Source organism: Platichthys flesus, chromosome 9, assembly GCF_949316205.1.
Source record: "Platichthys flesus chromosome 9, fPlaFle2.1, whole genome shotgun sequence".
NCBI classification, from domain to species: domain Eukaryota; kingdom Metazoa; phylum Chordata; class Actinopteri; order Pleuronectiformes; family Pleuronectidae; genus Platichthys; species Platichthys flesus.
The window spans coordinates 4,873,765-4,894,133 of NC_084953.1; the positions used below are offsets into that span (position 1 = coordinate 4,873,765).

A 20,369-nucleotide genomic window follows, 5' to 3' on the forward strand; every position below is an offset into this window, starting at 1 on the left:
ACTAGTTAACTAGTTACCTAGAGCTCTTTAGCTAAGTTTCATTAGTTAGCTAGTTATCCTAGAGTTATTTAGTTAAGTGTCATTAGTAAGCTGGTTATTCTAGAGCTCTTTGGCTAAGTGTCATTAGTTAGCTAGTTATCTTAGAGCTCTTTAGCTAATTGTCATTAGTTAGCTAGTTATCCTAGAGCACTTTCATTAGTTAGCTGTTTATCCAGGAGGACTTTAGCTAAATGTCACTAGTTAGCTATCTATCCAGATCTCTTTAGCTTAGTGTCATTAGTTAGCTGGTTATCCTAGAGCTCTTTAGCTAATTGTCATTAGTTAGCTTGCAAACCCAGGGATTTAAGCTCAGTATCATTAGTGTGCTAAGGATGTACATGTGCCACACTTCATAGAGCAACACAGAACAAATAACATAATAATTTATTTTCAAAGCCAAGAAATTCAGTGTCCATGGAAAAATAAGTTTTCAATCAGCACATAATGTAGATGTAGGGCGACCCACACTAGGGTTTCAATAAAGATCAAGGAGAACAGGTAAAGCTGTTCTTTTCTGCTCTTATGTATCATACCCTCATATTTCTTAGTAATTGTGTTCTTTTAACTGTATTTTTAAAATTAAGTGATGGATACGTGTCGACTGTATCACATATATATAATGGCAATGATAAAAATGTATATATATAGTTTACTCAGACACAGATACTGGGAATACAGTCTGCGAGTTCTTGCCTCATCCATAGACACCAAGATGTGGAGATTTCTTTGATTCATTTTGAGTCCAACCCCCGAGAGCTAACAATTGACAAGGGCGACAACAAAGGCAGATGCCAAACAGTGTTGAACAAAGGCAGCTACCTTGACAAATCAGTGGCAGGGTCTCTATGATCTACCTCTGCCACGATCTGAGCTTGCCTCCTCTGGATTTCACCTCTATATTACCTTGGTAAAATGTCAGGGTAGCGCTCTAATCTTCCACAAGATGTCGCCAAGTGTATATATAATGACGGGAAGTACTCTGTTGTTGCCACTGTGTGTATGTAGCCTGTATGAGTAGTAACCCAGTGAAACTCAAATGTGTAGATACAAATGTGAAGTTCTGTATTTTTTATTTTATGTATTGTTGTATGTTGTTTTCAGATGTTCTTAGTGGAGCTTTCTTAAGAGTCAAGATGCCACCGAAGAAACCAAAAAGTGCAGGCAAGAAGAAACCAAAGGGTGAGTGTCTGAATACTACTACTCATTTTAATATTTCTAACAGAGAAACACAGTATTTAAAAGGTTGAACTGACTGTCATTTTCCCATTCAGGCAAGAAGACACCGTCACCTCCTCCTATAGAACTGCCTGGTAAGAGAAACTACTACTACAATTACTTTTTGCTTCTCATTCATCAGTGAATCACATTTGTTATCACATCATCATCAAAAAATTGCAATTCCAGCTAATTTTACAGCTTGAAATTTAGCAGTCAAAGCTTGACATTTGCAATATTCAAATTAGCGATACTTTGCAAAGCCCACTGCATTTTTCTGAGAGTTCAGCTCACTTTCAAAAGTAGTAGTGTACCAAGCATGTCAGAAACTGAACATCAGCGAGCTATCTGAGGTGTCAGAAAGACTATGAGCATTATTCTGATGTGATCATGAGTGTCCTGTTACGTAGCCTCTAGGCAGGCTGCATAGCTGTATGTGCCCCATTGTCAAGGTTTGGTTTACATTCTACATACCAACCCTGAAAACATGCTTTTGGTCAAAGGCAGGACACCAGTGTGTAGTGTATCCTTTCACTCAAGATTAGGTCATCGGCTCTAGTGGATGTTAAAAGATAATGGTTGTAACATTCCTTAGGTTTAGAGCGACTCAATTTCATTTATCAATTTCCTCCAGTTTCATACTAGCACGTGCAGGTATGTTTAACCAGTTTGACCTCCTTAAATGAACACATCCTGAATATTTTTGTTTTGACAACATTTCTTGGGGATTTTCTCTAACCCCAACCTAACCCTGGTCCTGCACAAAAACAGTTTTTAACCCCAAAATATAATCTTGTAGGACGTTGGTCCCCATCTTGTAATAACATGGTGGCCTACAAGGACAGATATAAATTATATGACTAATATTCTTAATTTTTTCACCAGTATCAGAAGAGACAAACCCGAGTTAAGATATACTGTTATTATATTATTTTGACATGCAATCAAGAAGATTCTTGACTCACTTTGGGTAAATTATATGAGGTAAAGAGGCCCGACAAATATAAACCGACCAACAAACTGATGCAGTTAATGCATTGCTCATGGGTTATGGAACTAAGCACATCTTTGATTTCCAAGCAAATACTTCCCATGAATACAAATGCCACGGTTGACACATGCCTGTGTGAAATGAGGGGTGTGAGTTTTTTTCCACTACAATGATTTGGTGCGAGGCCTAAGTGGTGTGAGTGGAGGAGGTTGACACACCCAGCTGGGGAAGTGGTTACATAAGCTGTACTCGTGCATTCCCAGCGTCTCCTCAGCAACTCTTGTGGAAGGACTTTGAAGAGTGAGACCACAAGCAGGAGGAAAACTATCATTATGCAGAGCCCTGTTTACCATAGTGTGCCCTGGACTGAGCCTGAACTTAGATATGGAAGGAGGCCACAGAGAGTTCTTATGCGGAAAAACTTTGTTGAGATGATGGTGCAGAGCTGCTGTTTTATATAGTTCTGGTTTTTTTTGGATTTATGCCTCATCGATCTGTGTTATACCTGCCTGAGTCATAATAAAACAACAGTATATCACCCCCGCCTTCAAGCTTTGGGAACTTGTGTGGAGGCTTTTCACAAGGATTTCATTTCATCCAGAGGTACATGTGGGGTGGTCCACCCTGCAGAGACAGGCAGGTGTAGGATTAGAGACGTTTGATCAGAAAATAAACTGTGGTACAGTCCATAGGTAAATGGTGATTGTAAACTCTGGAGTTTATATGTGTTTACATTGCTCTGTCTGTCTGTTAGCAGGATTACACAAAAAGTACTTTCAACTTTCTTGGAACTTGGTTGAAGGGTTGCTTATGGGCCAAGGAAGAGCCCATTAACTTTTGGAAGCTAATGATCTGGAAGTTTCTGATCTCAAAACATGTATTTACATGTTGATAAAGTTCTCTCTTAGTGTCCTTATAGTTATCATCGTTATACATCACATCTTTATCTTGGTATTGACGTTGATGGTGGAATCTTCTTCCATGTAGCCTCATCTGTATTTGTCAGTCTTTGCTCTATCTATCCATGGATAAGCTTCACTGGAGTGTTCTTGCTTGATTGCTTTCACACAATAGAAAAAAAGAAATCATTTATTTAATATTAAGTTATTAAGCTGCGTACAATTTGGCCTTCCTGCTTGAACTGGAAGGGGCTGTAACGTCTTAAAAAGTGTGCTCAGGAAATTTGATGTTTGAATCCATCCAGCTGATTTTACCGTGGATCTGTCCCCCATATTGATTGATAACTATCTCATCCAGATCACCCTGAGGAAATCTTCCCTGTGGTCCTGACATCGGTGACCCAGGAGCTCTTTGCCTGCATCGCAGATGAGGACGTAACAAGCGAGAGTCCTTACAAGCTGCTGAAAAAGGCCGACATCATAGAGGACATAAAGACAAGGGCTGCAGTGTCTGATTTCAGCCCTGCGAAGCAGAAAGTGCTGGTGAGGCTGACCCATTCTTATGGAGATCATCAATACCCACAAGACACTGTGATGATACGCAGGCCCTCAGTTAAGGGCTGTGGGAACAGACAGTGACCAGTTTAACCTTATTTCCCCTCATTGTCTTATCTAAAATAAATCCACCATTCTTACTTCTAAGCATTGATGCCCTTACTATTAAACTACATTACTTTAATAAGGCCACAGAGCGTCCTGAGGTTGTGTGAAGTCTTCTCAATGTTTACTTTCTTATTTGGGTCACCGCCTTCAGTTTTAGTGACATCTCCCTCATTTGCTAATCTAATCGAATTGTTATTGTAAACAGTTTCCTTGTGGTTATCAGAATGAATCCAAATATCAAAACAGCTAAATGATGGGGAATTAAAAACTAATTTATCTGATGTGAATCTGAGCCTGCTTCCTCTCTGCTGTTGACAGGACTACCCAGAAGATGAGATCTTGCTGGTTTTTGACAGAGACTTCGTTTATGGCTCGTGCTTCTACCTGGTTGTGACACTAGAAGCTAAGGAGCTGCTCCTCACTGTAAGAAGTGCTAATTTTGTATTTAGCAACAAGGTTCACGTTTGTTGTACCGCCTCTTCAGTACTTGGTTAAAGGTGATATCTTTTATTCCCTTTTCCTTTTAAATCAGAGCTATTTATACAGTTTCATCTTTTATCGCCAGCCAAGTAATGGCTGGTATCAGAGGTCAGAGATTTGGATTGACCATTTGATTTGCTAGCTGATATATTTTCAGTGTTTGATGAGAATAAAAGTTTAGTTTCCTGTATTTGCTCTGAGTTATCTCTATTTTAATGTAGTTCTCTCTGCTTTGTTAAGCCCCAACAGCCTGAAGAGGAACCAGTAGAGATTGAACGTGAAGTCAGTAAAAGCCCAGAGCCGAAGGAATGGATATCACTTGGCAGTGAGGTGGAAATAGAGAATGAATCTGTCAGAGAGACCAGAGAAAAGGTACTGCAGTATATTAATAAAAAAAAGCATTAAATATGTAGCATATGAAATCGTATAATTTCACTCTGCGTAATCTGTTTCCTTTATGTCATCAGCTGGGCTTCATGCTCAGAGTGCACAGAAAGGTTCGAGCACCAGTCTGTTTTTCCGACCGCAACGCAGCAGATGATAAGCACGGCAACCTGGGGTGTCCTTCGTATGAAGACAGCAGATTCAGCATCAGGTGCATACAGAGAGACTGTGGGATACAGGCTGCTCCCACCGTGCAGAGCAGCAGCGCCCAGACACAGTGGTAGGCCTGCAAATCACCAACCATTGTATGGATTTGTTCTACAAGGAGAAAAAAAGCAATTACAAGTTTCTGCCAACATCTGCTTGTTGTTTCAATGCACTGGGAAAATGAAATGTTAACATTAAGGGAAGGTATTGGTCTGCAATTCATTTGTTCGTGCCTTCAACTTACATTGTGCCTGTTATTTTGCCTTATTTTATCGATGCATTCACCACACACATTTTCTCTAGTTAATAGGAAATGCATCAAAACATATGATTATGTTGAGCACCTTATGTCCATTCTACAGGAAGTGCCGGAAGAATATGTGCACCCAGTACAAGCCCAGAGAGTTCAGTGAAGAAGAAAAAGACAATATCCTCCAAAGCGAGAGAATGAAGGAGTTTTGCAACTCAGTGGTTCTCAGGTAAGTCGTCCACTGAAAGTTCAATCTCATACATTTCTACCTCAGCCATAGGTTAATCAAATCCATTCAATATTACCGCTTTAGGAACATAATATTCAAAAAGACTATCGTTGAGCTACTTATGGAGTTTAGTTGGAGTCTTGAAAGTTCTAAAATTCAATAATCTAAAGAAGAATTAGGTTCAAGGTCTTAAGTACATTTATATAGGTCTTAATTATATTGACGCAGTTCTTTTTAAATGATAAAGATATATGCTTTAATACAACTACAAACTAGACCAATATGGAACTGATAACTGGCTTGACTGTGGTAAAGACTATGGATACCTGCTGTGTCTGTCTGTAGTCTCAGAGATAACATACCATATAACATATCAAGATTTATTTTGTACTAGCTACTTATCTTCAATTATGTGGGGGGGGGAATAATTTATGGGACTCAAATATTCTTTCATATCTGTAATACTTGACATAGGTCTTCATTTTGTATGAATTATGGTCTTAAAACAGTCCTAAGTTTATCTTGTTGAAACCTGCAGAAACCCTGTATTTAAACAATCAAAGTGTAGAGTTGTAGCTCCTTCAGGCTCTTGATACTTACTGTTCTCAGTCTCTCTCCTACTCCATCATATTTATTTCGTGGTCTCTCTTACCTTGTGTCCAGGTTAGAGATACATCATAATCATGAGTGGAAGCCATTTGCACAGCAGCTAGGGAGAAACACGTTAAGTTTTTAAAAAGTTGTGTCACCTAAAATCATTTTTTGTTGCAGGATGTTAGTAGCCCTTCAGCAGGAAGAGATTATGAATGTGTTCCATGATGACTGGAAGGCTCTGGGGACCAGCCCTGAAGACGGTGACTGGTCTGGGAAGGATTGTGCAGAGTTGATGCTTTATCAGTCCTTCACGGACCAGAAATACTCAAAGGACAGAAAAATCAGCTGCATCAACTGGCACCCGAATATCTATGGTAAATCCACAAATTATAATAATAATTAGATCACATCACATTGATGAATGTCCGAGTCTACATTTTTCCGACTCATGACAGAAGGAGTAATTGTATCAGGGGCACCTTGCTCCCATGGTTGTGCTATGGTCATTAGTTCAATTATTTTCAATGCCAGACCAATTGAGTTTGATAGCAATACCATGCAGAGCCTTTGTTGTGCGCATGAGATGTCTGTAATAACATTAGGTTTGGAAATATCTACAAGGCGATTCTACAGACATCCATCAATGACATTCATTGAAGTGGTACAATTGTAAATCCTCTACTATTGGAAAGTATTATTGGTCATTATTATCTTGTTCCAATGTTGCCCAGCTGTCATTACTCATACAGCATTCTTCATATTTTATTTAAAAAAGGCCATGAAAGTTGATCCAGCAAATTTTAATCAGTTAAGTTAAAAAGCCCAACATGTTTGTTTTTTCTGTCTCTCTGATTCTCTGTGTGTTGTTTGATGTGGTAGGTGTGATAGCTGTGGCGTTTACAGAGAAAAAGGAGCAGCGGCCTAAAGAGTCTGCTTCGCCTGATGTCAGACCTTCTCACATTGTCTTCTTTTGCTTCTCTAATCCCTATGAACCCCAGGTATAGAAAATCCATCGGTAAACACCCATCTACATGGAAGCCATGAGCCTCATACACTTTTTCTTTTAAAAAAATGTCTGGAAGGATTTGCTGGGTGTCGTCATTCAAGACCTTTATTTGCTTTAGGAAAATTTGAGAGGATGCATTGATTTGACCCAGGCACTAAATCAATAGAACTGATCTGCTCAATCACTCAAAAGTAATATGAGTTCTGCATGACGTATGCCTTCACTGGTGCATGTGTCATACTCTGGTTTCACCGTCTGCTGGAGCGGTGATCTGAATTGCAGAATCCCATGTAGAGGAAACTAGATATGATGTATTACTGAAATAAATGTATTTATCGTCTTACTGAGTAAAGTGCTGCTGTCTGGCTATGCAGCTAATTTTAACTCCAGCTGATTTAAACATCAGGCAAAATAAAATACTGTAATACCATCCTCTCCCTCATGGGTCTCTTTCCCCTTATGTCTTGTGAAATGGAATCTCCTGTATGCACTTGGTTGTTGGATTAAAAGCTTAACTTTGAATGGAGAGTCTAAAATAAATAAATAGTCAGGATGGCCAGCACCCAATATGGAAATGTGTGCTTTGATATATTATATTACTACCCTTTGTATGTGGTTTTTATGTGTGTTTTTTTTGTGTGGTTTTTTCGCAGTTGCTGCTGGAGTGCCCAGATGACATTTACTCCTTTCAGTTCTGCCCCTCGGATCCAAATATTATTGTTGGCGGCTGCAGGAATGGCCAGGTGCACACTCTCACTCTGCTCTGTATCTCAGCTGTCTTACTTTTCAGCCCTGAAGTTGTTTTTGTAGCTCATTGCTCGTCACTTTCCTTTTAAGATTCATCAAAAAGTCCAGTTTTCCCAATTAATTATCTTGACTGTGGTGGCCCCACTGTATTTTAAATTTGTCCCGCCACAGTTTCACAATGAAATACAAACATGGACACAGTCCTCATCATTTCTAACAATGTAGTTTTCTGTCATTTACACCAAATCGATTCCCCTCTTTTGTTTCTGTTTTACAGACATATGATCAGACAAGTCTCAGATTTCGACTCTCAGTAAATATTAATATATGATGTCTTTGTCTCAGGTTGTATTATGGGACATTTCTGGTCACGTCACGCACCTACAGAGAGCACAGTCAAGTGGGAAAAAGGTCTCCGCCAACACTGACACCTTCGTAAGTACCCATATCCTGCCTTCAACATGCTCAATGTTGATACCATAATACATGGTGTTCTTTATCTGTGTTGGTGTATTACATGTGGCATCAGGTACCATAACTCTTTAGCAAGCGATGATGTCAGCTCGGTTTATCCAAGTGTGGGACCTTGGTGAATCAAAGCTTGCATCTAATTCGCCGTAAAGACAGGCCGCGTTCCTCGGTGGTGCTGCATGACAGAGTGAGATGATGATACGTTGACTTCTAAGTTCTGTCCTCATCCTCACCCTTTCATTAGCTGGGAATGCCGTGGACCGATGCTCCTTTTCAAGCCAGCCTCAGCTGTCAAAACGCGTTCCACAAACACACTAATGCCAAGAGCAAATCTCAAAGCAGCAAGTTTTTATCATTATATGACCACACTGCAAGAATAGAAGCCGCCGATCAAGCTGCTTACAAACAGCTCAGTCAGAGTTGAGGGAGATAACAGAATAAAAAGAGTAGTGATATAGACGAATTAAGAAAAAGTTTGGGAAGAGAGAGGTAATGATATATGACAATAGATTTAGGTTAAACCAACAACACAGCAATTACATTCAATCCACCATAGCCTGTGGAGACACTGAGACACTAGATATTAAAATGCTTTTGTCCCTTAAAGCCTGACCTCCACTGACAACTTCCACCTGACTGCCATATTTAAATAGACACATATGCCCCCATCATCCAGCCCCTATTTGCTTTGTGTGTTTTTATTGCCTCTACACTGGAACAGCTGTCTCCATCCCTTCTCCTTACTTAGTCCTACTCTTTCTGCTTTCCACTCCTCCGCCCTCCGTTCCTCGCCCTGTTCCCTTTGTCCCTGTTTGCTCTTCATTCCCCAGAGTCAACAGCATCAGCGCGGGCTCACATACTCCAGCTGTTACACAAGCCCTCCATCTACTATAGTTTGTCCCCGTGGAAGATAATACACAAGCAAATCAGATCACTGCCCTCCCCGGTGTTTGCAGTGTAAACAGTGGCAGTTGTATCAGCTAAAAGGCTTTGAGTGCTGTGAAAGCTGCACTGCACCAGCACCTGTTGCAAGCTTATCAGATAAAAGAAGAATTAAAATCCTCCTGTAAAGATTTGTGTTCGGTTCACACTATGGTAAATAATAAATCCAACCACAGGTGTCTTCTTCTCAGCTACACTTGTGCATTCAGGTTATTGCAAGAGTAGATGTCACATTAACCGGCACACACATATCAGTCCCCTAAATGTGCCAGAAATCCAAGAAATCTGACCATAATCCATCCTTCCACCAAGTTTTGTGGAAATCCATACAGTGTTGTTTGTGTGATCGTGCTGACAACAAACCAAATAAGAAACAAACAAACAGAAGGACAGACGTGGAAAAAATAACTCTGCCATATAAAAGCACAGAACCATGACATTAAGGTTGAGGTGCAGACGTTTAGAGTTGTGTAAGTGTTGGGCTGCTTTACGTTTTTGTCAGGGTTCGTATCCAGTATTTAAACTATGTGCCATAATGTGCTATATATACTGCCGCCTTCATATAGCAGTAGCAGTCTAACGAGGCAGTGAAATCTGTAAAAGTATCTTTAAATATCCTGTATTTTCCAACTAATTTTGTGAAAACTTGAGTGAATCCACAGGATTATACACAAACTAGAATGATTTGACGGTGTGGACCCGTTTTCTTTAACATTGTGGGATAGGACGCTTTTTTAATTTGTGACGTTTTCACGGATTTTACGGAATTTACCCAAGTGATCTATTGTTATGCTACAGGTCCCTTTTAGGATGTCATCTGTGCACCTTTAAGTCTTTGTGTTTAAATTGAACTGTCACTGTACAATACATGCCATGCCCTTTGTGTCTGACCTCCCACCAGGAACTCAACGACAACAAAGAGAGTAAGACTCCAGTCGTGCGCCTCTGTGCAGTGTCTGCCGTGGAGAGCAGCCACAAAGCACCAATCACTGATGTGCAGTGGCTGCCACCAACGTTTGAGGTACCAAAGGGGGGGAGGGGGGAGGAGGAATCAACATGTATTACTATTTAAAGGATGGCACTAGGAGAACAACCGTCCGGTGTGATAACCTTCCACAGGATGATTCAGCTTTTCATTTGACCTCGTAACCACACGGCCGCACTTTTATATCAAATCATTCTTTCATGTTTTCTTGATCTTAAAACCTCTTTTATCAGATCCAATGTAAACACAGTGACATAGTTTCCAACTTAAGAGAAGCAGCTGGGGTAGACTTGAATTAATACCAAAACTTTTAACACTTAGAGGCTCCGGTCTCTTGTCATATTTACTTTTCTAATGGACTTTTTATCTGAATCCATTTAAAAGCCACTTGAATTTAAAAGGGTATAAAAGCAGCTAAGGCAACATGGAGCACAGTGAAGTCCCTGTAGTCAGGATGGAGAAAAGGCTGTGACTGCCAGAGTTAGGAAAATAGGAATTATAATATTCAACAGGAGGTGACATTGGCAAGTTGGGTTACGCTTTCAGAGAGAACAAAAGTAATAATGGAAATTATACAGAGCAGAAAATGAATTCCACTTCTCTATTGCCAGTCAGTTTTTACTGTTTCTTAAATCTGCAGTTATAATAATTGCATGCAAGCTTTTGTCTCAAAATAGTGGCTCAGAACAAAAATCCACTCCTTTAATGTTCTGTACATAATAACCATAAAAATATACTGACCTGAAGTGACATTCTTCAACAGGGATAATATGCCAAAGCGTGTGAAGGTACAAATACAAGTGTGTACAGTAAAACTGGCCACCATTCAAATAATCCTACTAATGACCTATGGCCTCACTCAATCTTCAGATTCTCTTTGTCTCCAGAAGCCACACATATTGCTGAGTGTTTCTTAAATCTTCCTCATGAAACAATGAATACGTTATGATTTCCTATCGGAGGCCTGTCCCTCAACTCTTCGGACAAATGTATGATGAATCATGTCAACCACTGGCACTCGTCGGGATAAGTTAAATAAGGCAATCATCAGAGTGCCCCCAAGGGAACATTAAGCTCCCATACATCTTTACAGGAGCCTCGCTTACCACTCTGAGCTCCTGACATCACTGAGCCTGACACAGACATTTGTTGATATTGTAACTCTCTGTTTGATTAGGTGACCAGGATGGGTATACCAGTGGAGAACAAGTACAAAACTTCAGTTCAGGTTGTCACCTGCTCTCCTGACTGGTAGGTCATATACAGAAAAACACTCAATTCAGATGTTAAATGTGGGAAATGGTGTCAGATTGTAGCCCAAATAGTTCCGGTTTGCCTGTTTGTTTGTGTCTATGTTTTGTTGTTTGTGAGAATGTGTTGTAGTAGCTAATGGTTTTAGAAATACAAAGACCGGGGACTGATTTTTAATCCACACAACCAACCAGTTAAACTTAATGTGTATAGATCATTGAATTAAAACACTAAAATAACAAAGAAATTGTCTTTAATAACTTTAATTTAATATACATTCACTCTAACTGCCAGAATTAATGTCACATTAGCAGAGCTGCATTTGTTTTTAGTGGTGTTTTTGTTACTGAAGTGTACATTTCTTCCACTTGGGGGCAGTGATGGCAGATGTACTCAGGTACACAAACAAATAAAAGTATCAGTACCTCAGTGGAGAAATACTCTGAAGTAAAAGTGATATATTCAAAGCTTTCCTTGAGTAAAATTAAAAAAATAAGTCTGGGCATTATGTTTAAAGAAAGGTATTAAAGATACTACTTAGTGTATGTTTGACCATCACTGTAAATGAAGATGATGCAGCTTTTTATCAGAACATGACAAGGCCCACAATTCTCCATCAGTTTCAGAGTGAAATTAATTAATTTGTTAAAGTTTGTGCTGAATTCAAGGTTTAATGTTAATATTATTTCCAGTGTTAAGCTACATGTGTGTGTCTCTCTGTTCCTGTGAAGCTCTATAATGTTCTGGGACGTGCGACTTCCAAAACTGTTGAACCAGCCAGCATCAGTCAGGAAGCAGTCTCCGGATCAGAAGCCCGAGATGACTCCCTACAGTGTCCCTGACACTTTCAAACACCTGGACCGCACATGGAAACCACTATGCAGGGTACTGCAGGGTTCAGGGGTGCAATATCAAACTCAATGTTTACAATAGGGGTTATGTATAGTACGTTGTAATGAAGGAGTTTGAGCAGTGATATTGTGCATTTTAAGGGAAGCAGAGCAGTCTTCCTAATATTCATCCATTTTTATTATTTTATTATATTTGATTTCATTTAGGAACAATCGTAGCTGATGAGACGTAGAAATTAGAAAAATGTTGCTGCATTTTTCTGTGTGAAATGTTGCTGCATTTTTCTGTGTGAAATGTTCTGAAATTGTTATAAAATTGTTGTTCGTCATTCAAATTTAAACAAAAGGTATGATTGTTGAGCTGCTACACTGCTTTTAATGTGACGCTATACATGTAGGTGTACTGTATATACTTTTTACTCCCAACTCGGACCGACCTGAGTGTGTGTCTGTTCTTCAGTTGTTAAAAGTTGTCTTCTCCTCTTTAATGCTTTAGGTTTTGCTGCCAAATATCAAGACCAGCGGAGAATACGCTCCTTTGAAATTCAACTTCCAAAACTACACTTGCGATGAAAACACAGACAGAATCACAGGTGAGGGATTAAATTAACCCTTGAGGCTGCCTGGCTTCTTTTGATTCTGTCGCTCGCATCATCTCTCTCCATGAGAATTTCTCATTTTTAATCATTTGTACAGTAAGTTGTAGCCCTATAATAAATTCACACAGACTTCATTCACTTTTGGAAAGCAAGAGACAGTTTTCATCATTCTCAGACCACTTTCACCCGTTCAAAATATAAAACTCAAATCTTCAAACACTCAGGCAAATCCAATATAAACAGAAAAACTGAGTTTTCATTTGAGCTCTTCGAAAGATCCAGACAAATTGTGTAATATCTAGATTCAGAATTTTAGCGTTAAAAGCTGATGCAACAAGATAACTAACATTAGAAACAGAACTGGCTCCTGTCTGATAGGAGTGTGCATGACTACAAGTCTATTTGTGGGGGACTTGGCTTCTTTAACTCTGCCTCGGATGGTTGAGCCCAGTGATCAGTGGAGCAAGCTGGACTTGGCCCCCAGGTGTTCTCTTTCTCTGTCTGTTTCCCTCCTCTTTACTCCAGTTTCATAGCACTTTATTAAGTGATACTTTCAAAACAAGGCGCTCACAGTTGCGGAGCATTAGCCCTGCTGACTGTCAGCTCTTTGCAATATGCTGCTCAGGCTCCTCGGGGGCCAGAAGATGATCGTGTGTGTCCTGGCTGGTCAAGAAGAGACCTGTCTTTGTCTAGCTGAAGGTCTGTCTCCATATACAAAGCTTTGGTGGCTGGTGGTTACAGAATTAATATGCTCACTAACTGAGCCAATAAATCTACGCCGTTTTTTTTCAAGCAGCCCTCAGGCAGTCTGTTATTAAGGTTTTAATGAATCCCTGTGTGATCAATGCTATGCTGCTACTTAAGATATTTGACTAATGTTGATTGATAATTTGCCATTTGCTTTTAAGCTCTATACTCAGCTTTTGGTTCTGGGCTTTTTGCCATTTCTTGATGCTGGAGTTACTTCCACTTACAGTAGTAGCCACTGTAAGGACAGCTCCACCCTTCCCCTGCAACAGCACCACATGGTTTTACAGACCAAGGTTTTGCAAGCAGCTCCTAGTGGGGATTTAACAACATTTGAGCTGCAGTGTGCTAAAAGTGAAATATACCTACTATTATAACCCACACTTATCATTGTGAGTTATAAGCCAAGCTTGGATTGCCCTCTCTCTCTGTGAGGCAAGAAACACACTGTGTTTTATTTATATATGAGGCCCTTATCTCATCCAGCACTGCAGGCGACAACTGTTTTTAGTGAGCTCGGTAAATTTTTTTTTTTTCTCATCATGCACCTGCAGCATGAATAATATTCAAGGGCTCTTGGGGCAATTCGAATTGTTGATCTCACCCTATTGTACCTCCAGCTCATCTTGTTTTGGTTAATTCATTTGTTATAATGATCCCTTGGGTGTGAATCAAATGTTATGTATTATATGTATTTATAAGGCTTTTACTATTGCTCTTGCTTTTGCTAAAAGCAAGAGCAAGCCCAACTGTTCTTCCATTCGTTGCAACAAATTGTTATTAATCATGAAGAGTGTTTCTGACTGGTTCTGTAGCTGTGTCGTCTGTCTCATATCTTTAAACACATCTTAACTGGGGGGGAAAGTGAATTTGGAGGATGTGTGACTCGGTAATGTGATCCGACCTTCCAGAGCTAATCTAGCAGAGTGAGGCTGAGACTCGGCTGGGAGTGTCCCCTTGATAAGGGAGTGTGTGAACGGACAGTCTTGCACTGTCCCTGACAGACAGTTGGGCTTTTGTGATGGAAAAGGAATCCTCCATCCCCACCAGCGCTGCCTATCTCACCCCTCCCCTTACTGCCCCCCCCTTCTAGCCACAACTCCCACCTCCACCTTTTACTTCTTTCTTTCCGATTACCCTTGCATCCCCTCTTACCAACCCATTCAGCTCCCTCCTGCGCCTCTCTACTCCCCTCCTTCTGTGGCCTTGCTCATGGTCAGATTACAGAACACGCTGCTGCTGTTCAGTTACTCCCTTGCTTTAAATAAATAGAGTTTTTTTACTATTCTGTGATATGTCATGTTTTTATCTTGTTCTTCTATCATTATTGTATTTTCTTTTGGTTCAAAGCATATTTTGGATGTTTTGCTTTACTCACAAGAACCAAAATAGCTGCAGGAAAATCAGGAATGAGCCATTTAACCATTGACAAACACAGATGTTCTGTGGTTTTGTGCAAATGTTAAATTACCTCTGTACATGGGAAATGTTTTAAGAAGGTTTTTCTACAGGGTATTATCAATTTCTACCTTATGATGAGCATGTTGTCGTTGTCCCTGACAGAAGAAGCTGATGAAGATGGTGAGAGCTCAGAGATCCCCCGAGACTTCAGCCAGCTCAGACTGCCCTCGGCCAAAAATCTCACAACTCTGGAAGATGTCAACACCAAGCTCTATATTGGAACAGAGGTAAACATTCCTATCACAACAAATACTGTACTCTTAACATCTATGTTTTTCTGAAAGTACAAAATCCAACTTCAAATTTTGTATTTAAAAACAGTATTTCAACTGAATGATGAACTTCAGGTTATCGTTTCTGTTCATACTTTATTTTAAATAAAGACCGGAGAGACAAAATCTTAAGTCTTTGTTCCATTTAAAAAATATATACTGAAGCTAATATGAGGCTTCAGAAATCAAAAAAACGTTTAATTAAGAGACCATCCTTAAAAGTTGAATCAAGTTGGATTTGTTTCTGCTCCTTCACTGCAGGAAAAACGATTTAATCTCTCTCATATTGATCTGTTACAGTTTCATTTACCATATTAATTGCACAGCAGTGGAAATAAACCAAAAAGAAGTGTGCAGTTTTATTCCATGTCTTCTTGTTATATGCTTCATAATTTTCTAATTTCTTTTTAATCACCAGGATGGAGAGATTGTTTACACTGACTGGAAACTAGAGAAGGACGAGTCTGGTCGGCTGCATAGTGAGTGTTCTCTTTTTATAGGAACCTAACTAGTGTTTTATTGACTGTTCATTCTTTTTTATAAAGCAGAACATATCAGAACACGCACATCCAGTAAAAAGATATCACAGAACATTCAAAAAAAGATGTGTTCACCTAAAGCTCATGGCATAGGAATCGTATTTGTCATATTGACCTCTCGAGCACAAGGCTCTTCCTCAGACTAATTCTGTAACGTGAGCTTCTAGATGTGTGGATTTTCTTCTTTTTTTCAAACATTTTAAAAAGCAGGCACAGGAGGCAGAGGATTAATATCTTATTTCATTCCCCTTTAAGGGCAAATAAAACACAAATGTTCTCTTCCTGCATTTGTCTCCTCTCCCCAAGGTACGAAGCCCCTCAACTGTTTCAGCGTCCATAGCTGGTTGGTAAACACGTTACCGCGGTCGCCCTTCTTCAAAGACGTTATTTTGACGACAGGCGGCTGGAAGTTTGCCATCTGGCAGGAGGGAGTCATGGTAACATTAAGACCTCACATGGATTCAGCTCCAGCAGCAGAAAAACACTGCAACCAATTCAAAGCCTGCATGTGTATTTGATTGAATTAGAATTAACAGAAAAAACACAAAAGATAAAAGGACTTCCCTGGACTTTTAACATCAGTCCTTCAGTCCATCCTGATATGTCTGATATGCTGCTAATAGCAGACAGTGTGCATGTTAAATACACTGACTCCATTTGCCCTGTTTGTAATTCCATATCATCCAGGACGGCCCCATCATCGTGTCCCCAAGCTCCGAGCGGGCGTGCACTGTGGGATGCTGGTCCCTCACCCGACCAGCAGTGTTTTTCATCGGGAAAGATGACGGCAGCATTGAGGTGTGGAACCTTCTGGAAAAGGCCAGTGAGCCGATACAGGTCCACCCACATGTCACCACCGCCAAGATCACCTCCATCACACCCTGGATCGCCTCCGGTGAGTTCTGAGTGCCTCTGCTGCACAACATGAAGCTAAAGGCTCAACTATACAGAAAGGTAATCATAATGAATTCACCAACAGGAAATGTGCACGTCCTGGAAAGTCTTAAAAATAATTATATTCAGTTCCTACAAAATCTGCCCTAGAAGGTATTAGGCTATTGATACTGTCTCATTTATTAAGGTGTTAATACATCTTAATGTTTATTTACAGAGATATTGAATATTTCTCTGTTGCCTGCAATAGACCAGAACATTAATTATAAGTTTTTGCTGCTGGAAAACTTTTCGCTTAAACTTTTTTGTGGTAATTTTCTTTTCTGACGGAAACTTGAAAACAAGAAATATTAACTGTTACTCCATGACGGCTCCTAGGTCTTTGCCCTAAAGGCCTATCTATATTTAAATCTATATCTGTTTCCAGGTCACGTATCAACCCTACAAATTAATATTATATGCATTCACTGATAAATAAATGTGATATGTCAGTAAATTGATGTATTTAATAAAAAGCAGCAAGACTGTGTCTGGTATGAAAGCAAAAAAGTAAGATACTGAATTATCTGTGCTATGATAAGTTTACCAAAGTCTTGAATTTAATTTAGGGAATCTTAGACAGTAAATCAAAGTGACAGTAAATGCTGCTGCAACCACAAGATGAACCCTAAAACCTTAACTACCTCTTTCTCTTGCTGCTGCTCCTGTTGGTCTCTCTGTGTGTTTTATTTTGTATTGTCACAGTCTCAGTGATAAGGTCTTTATGTGGAGATTTATTTTTGCTTATTTGCTGGATTTTTTTTTTTTTTTTTTACAGCCAAGCAGCACTTCCTGGCTGTGACTGACGAGCTTGGAGTGATTCATGTTTTTGAAATCCCAAAGAAACTCTGCATTCCCTCCAAGAACGAGGTAAGACCAGAATCACTGTGCTGCTTTACTGCCGTGATATGAAGCTGCTTCACATTAAAGGAATTTATGATTTGTGCGCCATAAGGCCTTCACGGTTTACTGAGCGGGGGTGTGGCTAATTACACCCAGAAGGAATTACTTACTAAAGTATAATTTAAATAATTATAAATAAGAATTATAATGAAAACAAATGCTTACTTTTGATTAAATTTCAAGAACATGACACTGCAAACGTGTTATATGAGTAAATATTAGTTCAATGCAGGTTTAATAGATAAACACCATTTAAAAAATCAATTGCTGTCCAAACCTTTTCTGAATCTTGACAAATGCCTCTAAAACTTGGTCAAACAGTCACCGAACCTCGGCAGAGTAATTGTGATGTATTCATGAGTTTATTTAATGGCTGCCTGAACAACACACATCGTAAATGGAAGTCGCTAACCAGCCCCTGTCTCCTGTGTCTGTGTGCAGAGCTTGAATTTGAAGACATACTTTGAACTGGAGAAAACAAGGCTGGAAGATTATTTGAGGAGGGAGGCGTTGTGGGAAACGGAGCAGAAGGAGGCTAAAGAGCTCACTAACCAAATGGTGAGTTATGGATTTGTATTCTACATAAAACATAGTTTTTGTCTGTTTGTTTGTTTGTTTGTCGTTTTTCAGCAGGTTTATGGAAAAACTACTGAATGGATTACCACTTCTTCCAACTTTTAATTATGACAATCTATAAACACATGTGCAGGTCCCTCTTACAAACTGACACCTTTAGAGCCTGAGGGGTGGGGTTGTTAATAGAGGGGTTGTTAGTTTGAATCCTCATACTGACTGATGTAAGCTAGACACATTAAAAGCAAGATGATCAATATTTGCCTTTAAAATGACCTTGAGTGTGACCTTGTGTCCTCAGCTGCTCTTTAATATCACTCGCAGCCTCTGGTGTTGACGACCTCTGAATGGGCTTAGCATTAGGTTTAGGACCTTTCATATCAGTTAACAGTGTGAACACAGATTCAAAGTTGACTCTGGAAAAAGCTAGATTAGGTCGTCTGTCTCTCTGGCTCTAATTCTCTCACCCCTCATATTTAATTAATTTAGATCCTCATTTGATCCTCTGCATCGGGGACAGTAACATCAGTCTGTCTGCTCACTGTAGACACTCTTAATGTTCTCCTCTCTCCTCCAAACAAGCACATATTTCCCACTTGTACTGTTTCCTTCAAGGTTTGTTTCTCCACGGGGGAGGGGGGTTATTGAATAAAGAATGAAACATTTGACAAATGGTTCTTTAAGAAATATTTTCCTCTGGTGAGGGGAGGCCAGGATAGCATAATACTTACACAGTAGGGACATTTGTTTGTCATTTTTTTATATATTGGCTCAGCCTAAATTTAATTTGCCAAAACTTACGATAACTCAGTAGAGTACATCTGCACCAAGGCTCAACAATAAATATCTGTTTCCTAAATATCTCTTTTTTTTTTTTTTGTAAAATGATCCAATCTGACCCTGATCTGGGACAATAATAGTTTGAGTTCTTTCTCGGGTCATATTCCATCTTTCCACCAAGTTTCAAGAGACATCAGTTCAGTAGTTTTGTGTAATCCTGCTGAAAAATAAACCGTCCAACAAACAATATGATCAGTAACGTTGTAGACCCACACGATATTGCATTTCACGTCTTTCCTGCAGCCACAAAGTGATTCAGTAATTCTTCTCTGTCCCATTTAGCCACCGAAGTCCGTGCAGAAGGACGACACACACTTGAAGGAGTACAAGGAATACCTGGTTCTGGAGGAAAGCATCATGAAGGCAGACATACAGGAGGCCTAATATCACATCCGGTCTCACACACACATGCATACATACTGTTAAGACAATGCGTTGCAAGGTGTCACTGGTAACCTCAACCAGGACATTGATGTTTTGCCTCATAAGGACCCGACTTTGGTTCCCATGCGATCTATTGATCCTGACAAGGTCAGTGTTGATACTGGAAAGGGTCCTAAAGAGGCAACAAAAAAAGAGTACACACAAACACACACAGACACACACACACACAGATGGCGCAGGCTCGTGAAGACCTTGGGGAGGTTCAGATAAAATGACAAACTGTTGGGAGCTTTGAAATTAGAAAATGAAAAGCCGGGGGACATTCCACAGCAGCGCCCTGGTCACCTGATCTGTTATGAGGTCAAGGGTCAACTAATGAAACCGACCACCAGCCTCTGATAAGGTTTCTTTACTGTGATGAAATGTAGCCCGACAATTTTACCAACTCCTGCTTAGATTTTCTTTCCCGCCAGATGTTAATGTGTAATTCTGACAATAAAACGTTCAAGAGAACGATCATTAACTCAGAGGAAAGTTTTCTTCTAAAGCTTGTCGTGGAGCATCAGCCTCTTTCCTGCGCGACCTGTGACGGGACCTGTTGGTGTCGAGTTGAATCCTTCTCGCCTGCAGCTGGCTCCAGGTCAGTTGACATGTGTGAAATATGCAGGGTGCCCCCATGTCGGGAGATTTAGGCCTCAGACCCTCACTCCGCCCCACCCCACCCCACCCCACCCAGCAGGATCCGCTAAGGGGCCGGCCAGGACAATGCCAAGGCAATGGCTTAATTCGCCAGGCCAGATTTACAGCCCCTCCTGCTCAGCACCTGCTCACATTGTTTCCCAGGACTTGGCTTTAATACTTTGAAGAATTGGTGATAAAAAAAATATTTGACTGCAGGCGATCCATCCTGGATA

The 20,369-nt window shown here is 40.1% G+C and overlaps 1 protein-coding gene across 1 annotated transcript; it reads left to right on the forward strand.

Annotated features, from left to right (window-relative positions):
* The first annotated feature begins 1,172 nt into the window (after positions 1 to 1,172).
* dnai3 (dynein axonemal intermediate chain 3) lies at positions 1,173 to 20,369 on the forward strand. The gene is made up of 22 exons (XM_062395630.1): positions 1,173 to 1,218; positions 1,311 to 1,349; positions 3,503 to 3,687; positions 4,126 to 4,230; positions 4,528 to 4,659; positions 4,755 to 4,951; positions 5,241 to 5,357; positions 6,129 to 6,325; positions 6,831 to 6,949; positions 7,611 to 7,700; positions 8,050 to 8,139; positions 10,019 to 10,138; positions 11,280 to 11,353; positions 12,085 to 12,238; positions 12,701 to 12,797; positions 15,114 to 15,238; positions 15,702 to 15,762; positions 16,129 to 16,259; positions 16,510 to 16,717; positions 17,534 to 17,625; positions 18,100 to 18,216; positions 19,354 to 20,369. The coding sequence occupies exons 1-22, from the start codon at positions 1,173 to 1,175 to the stop codon at positions 19,453 to 19,455; spliced, it is 2,598 nt and encodes an 865-aa protein (XP_062251614.1). The 3' UTR covers positions 19,456 to 20,369.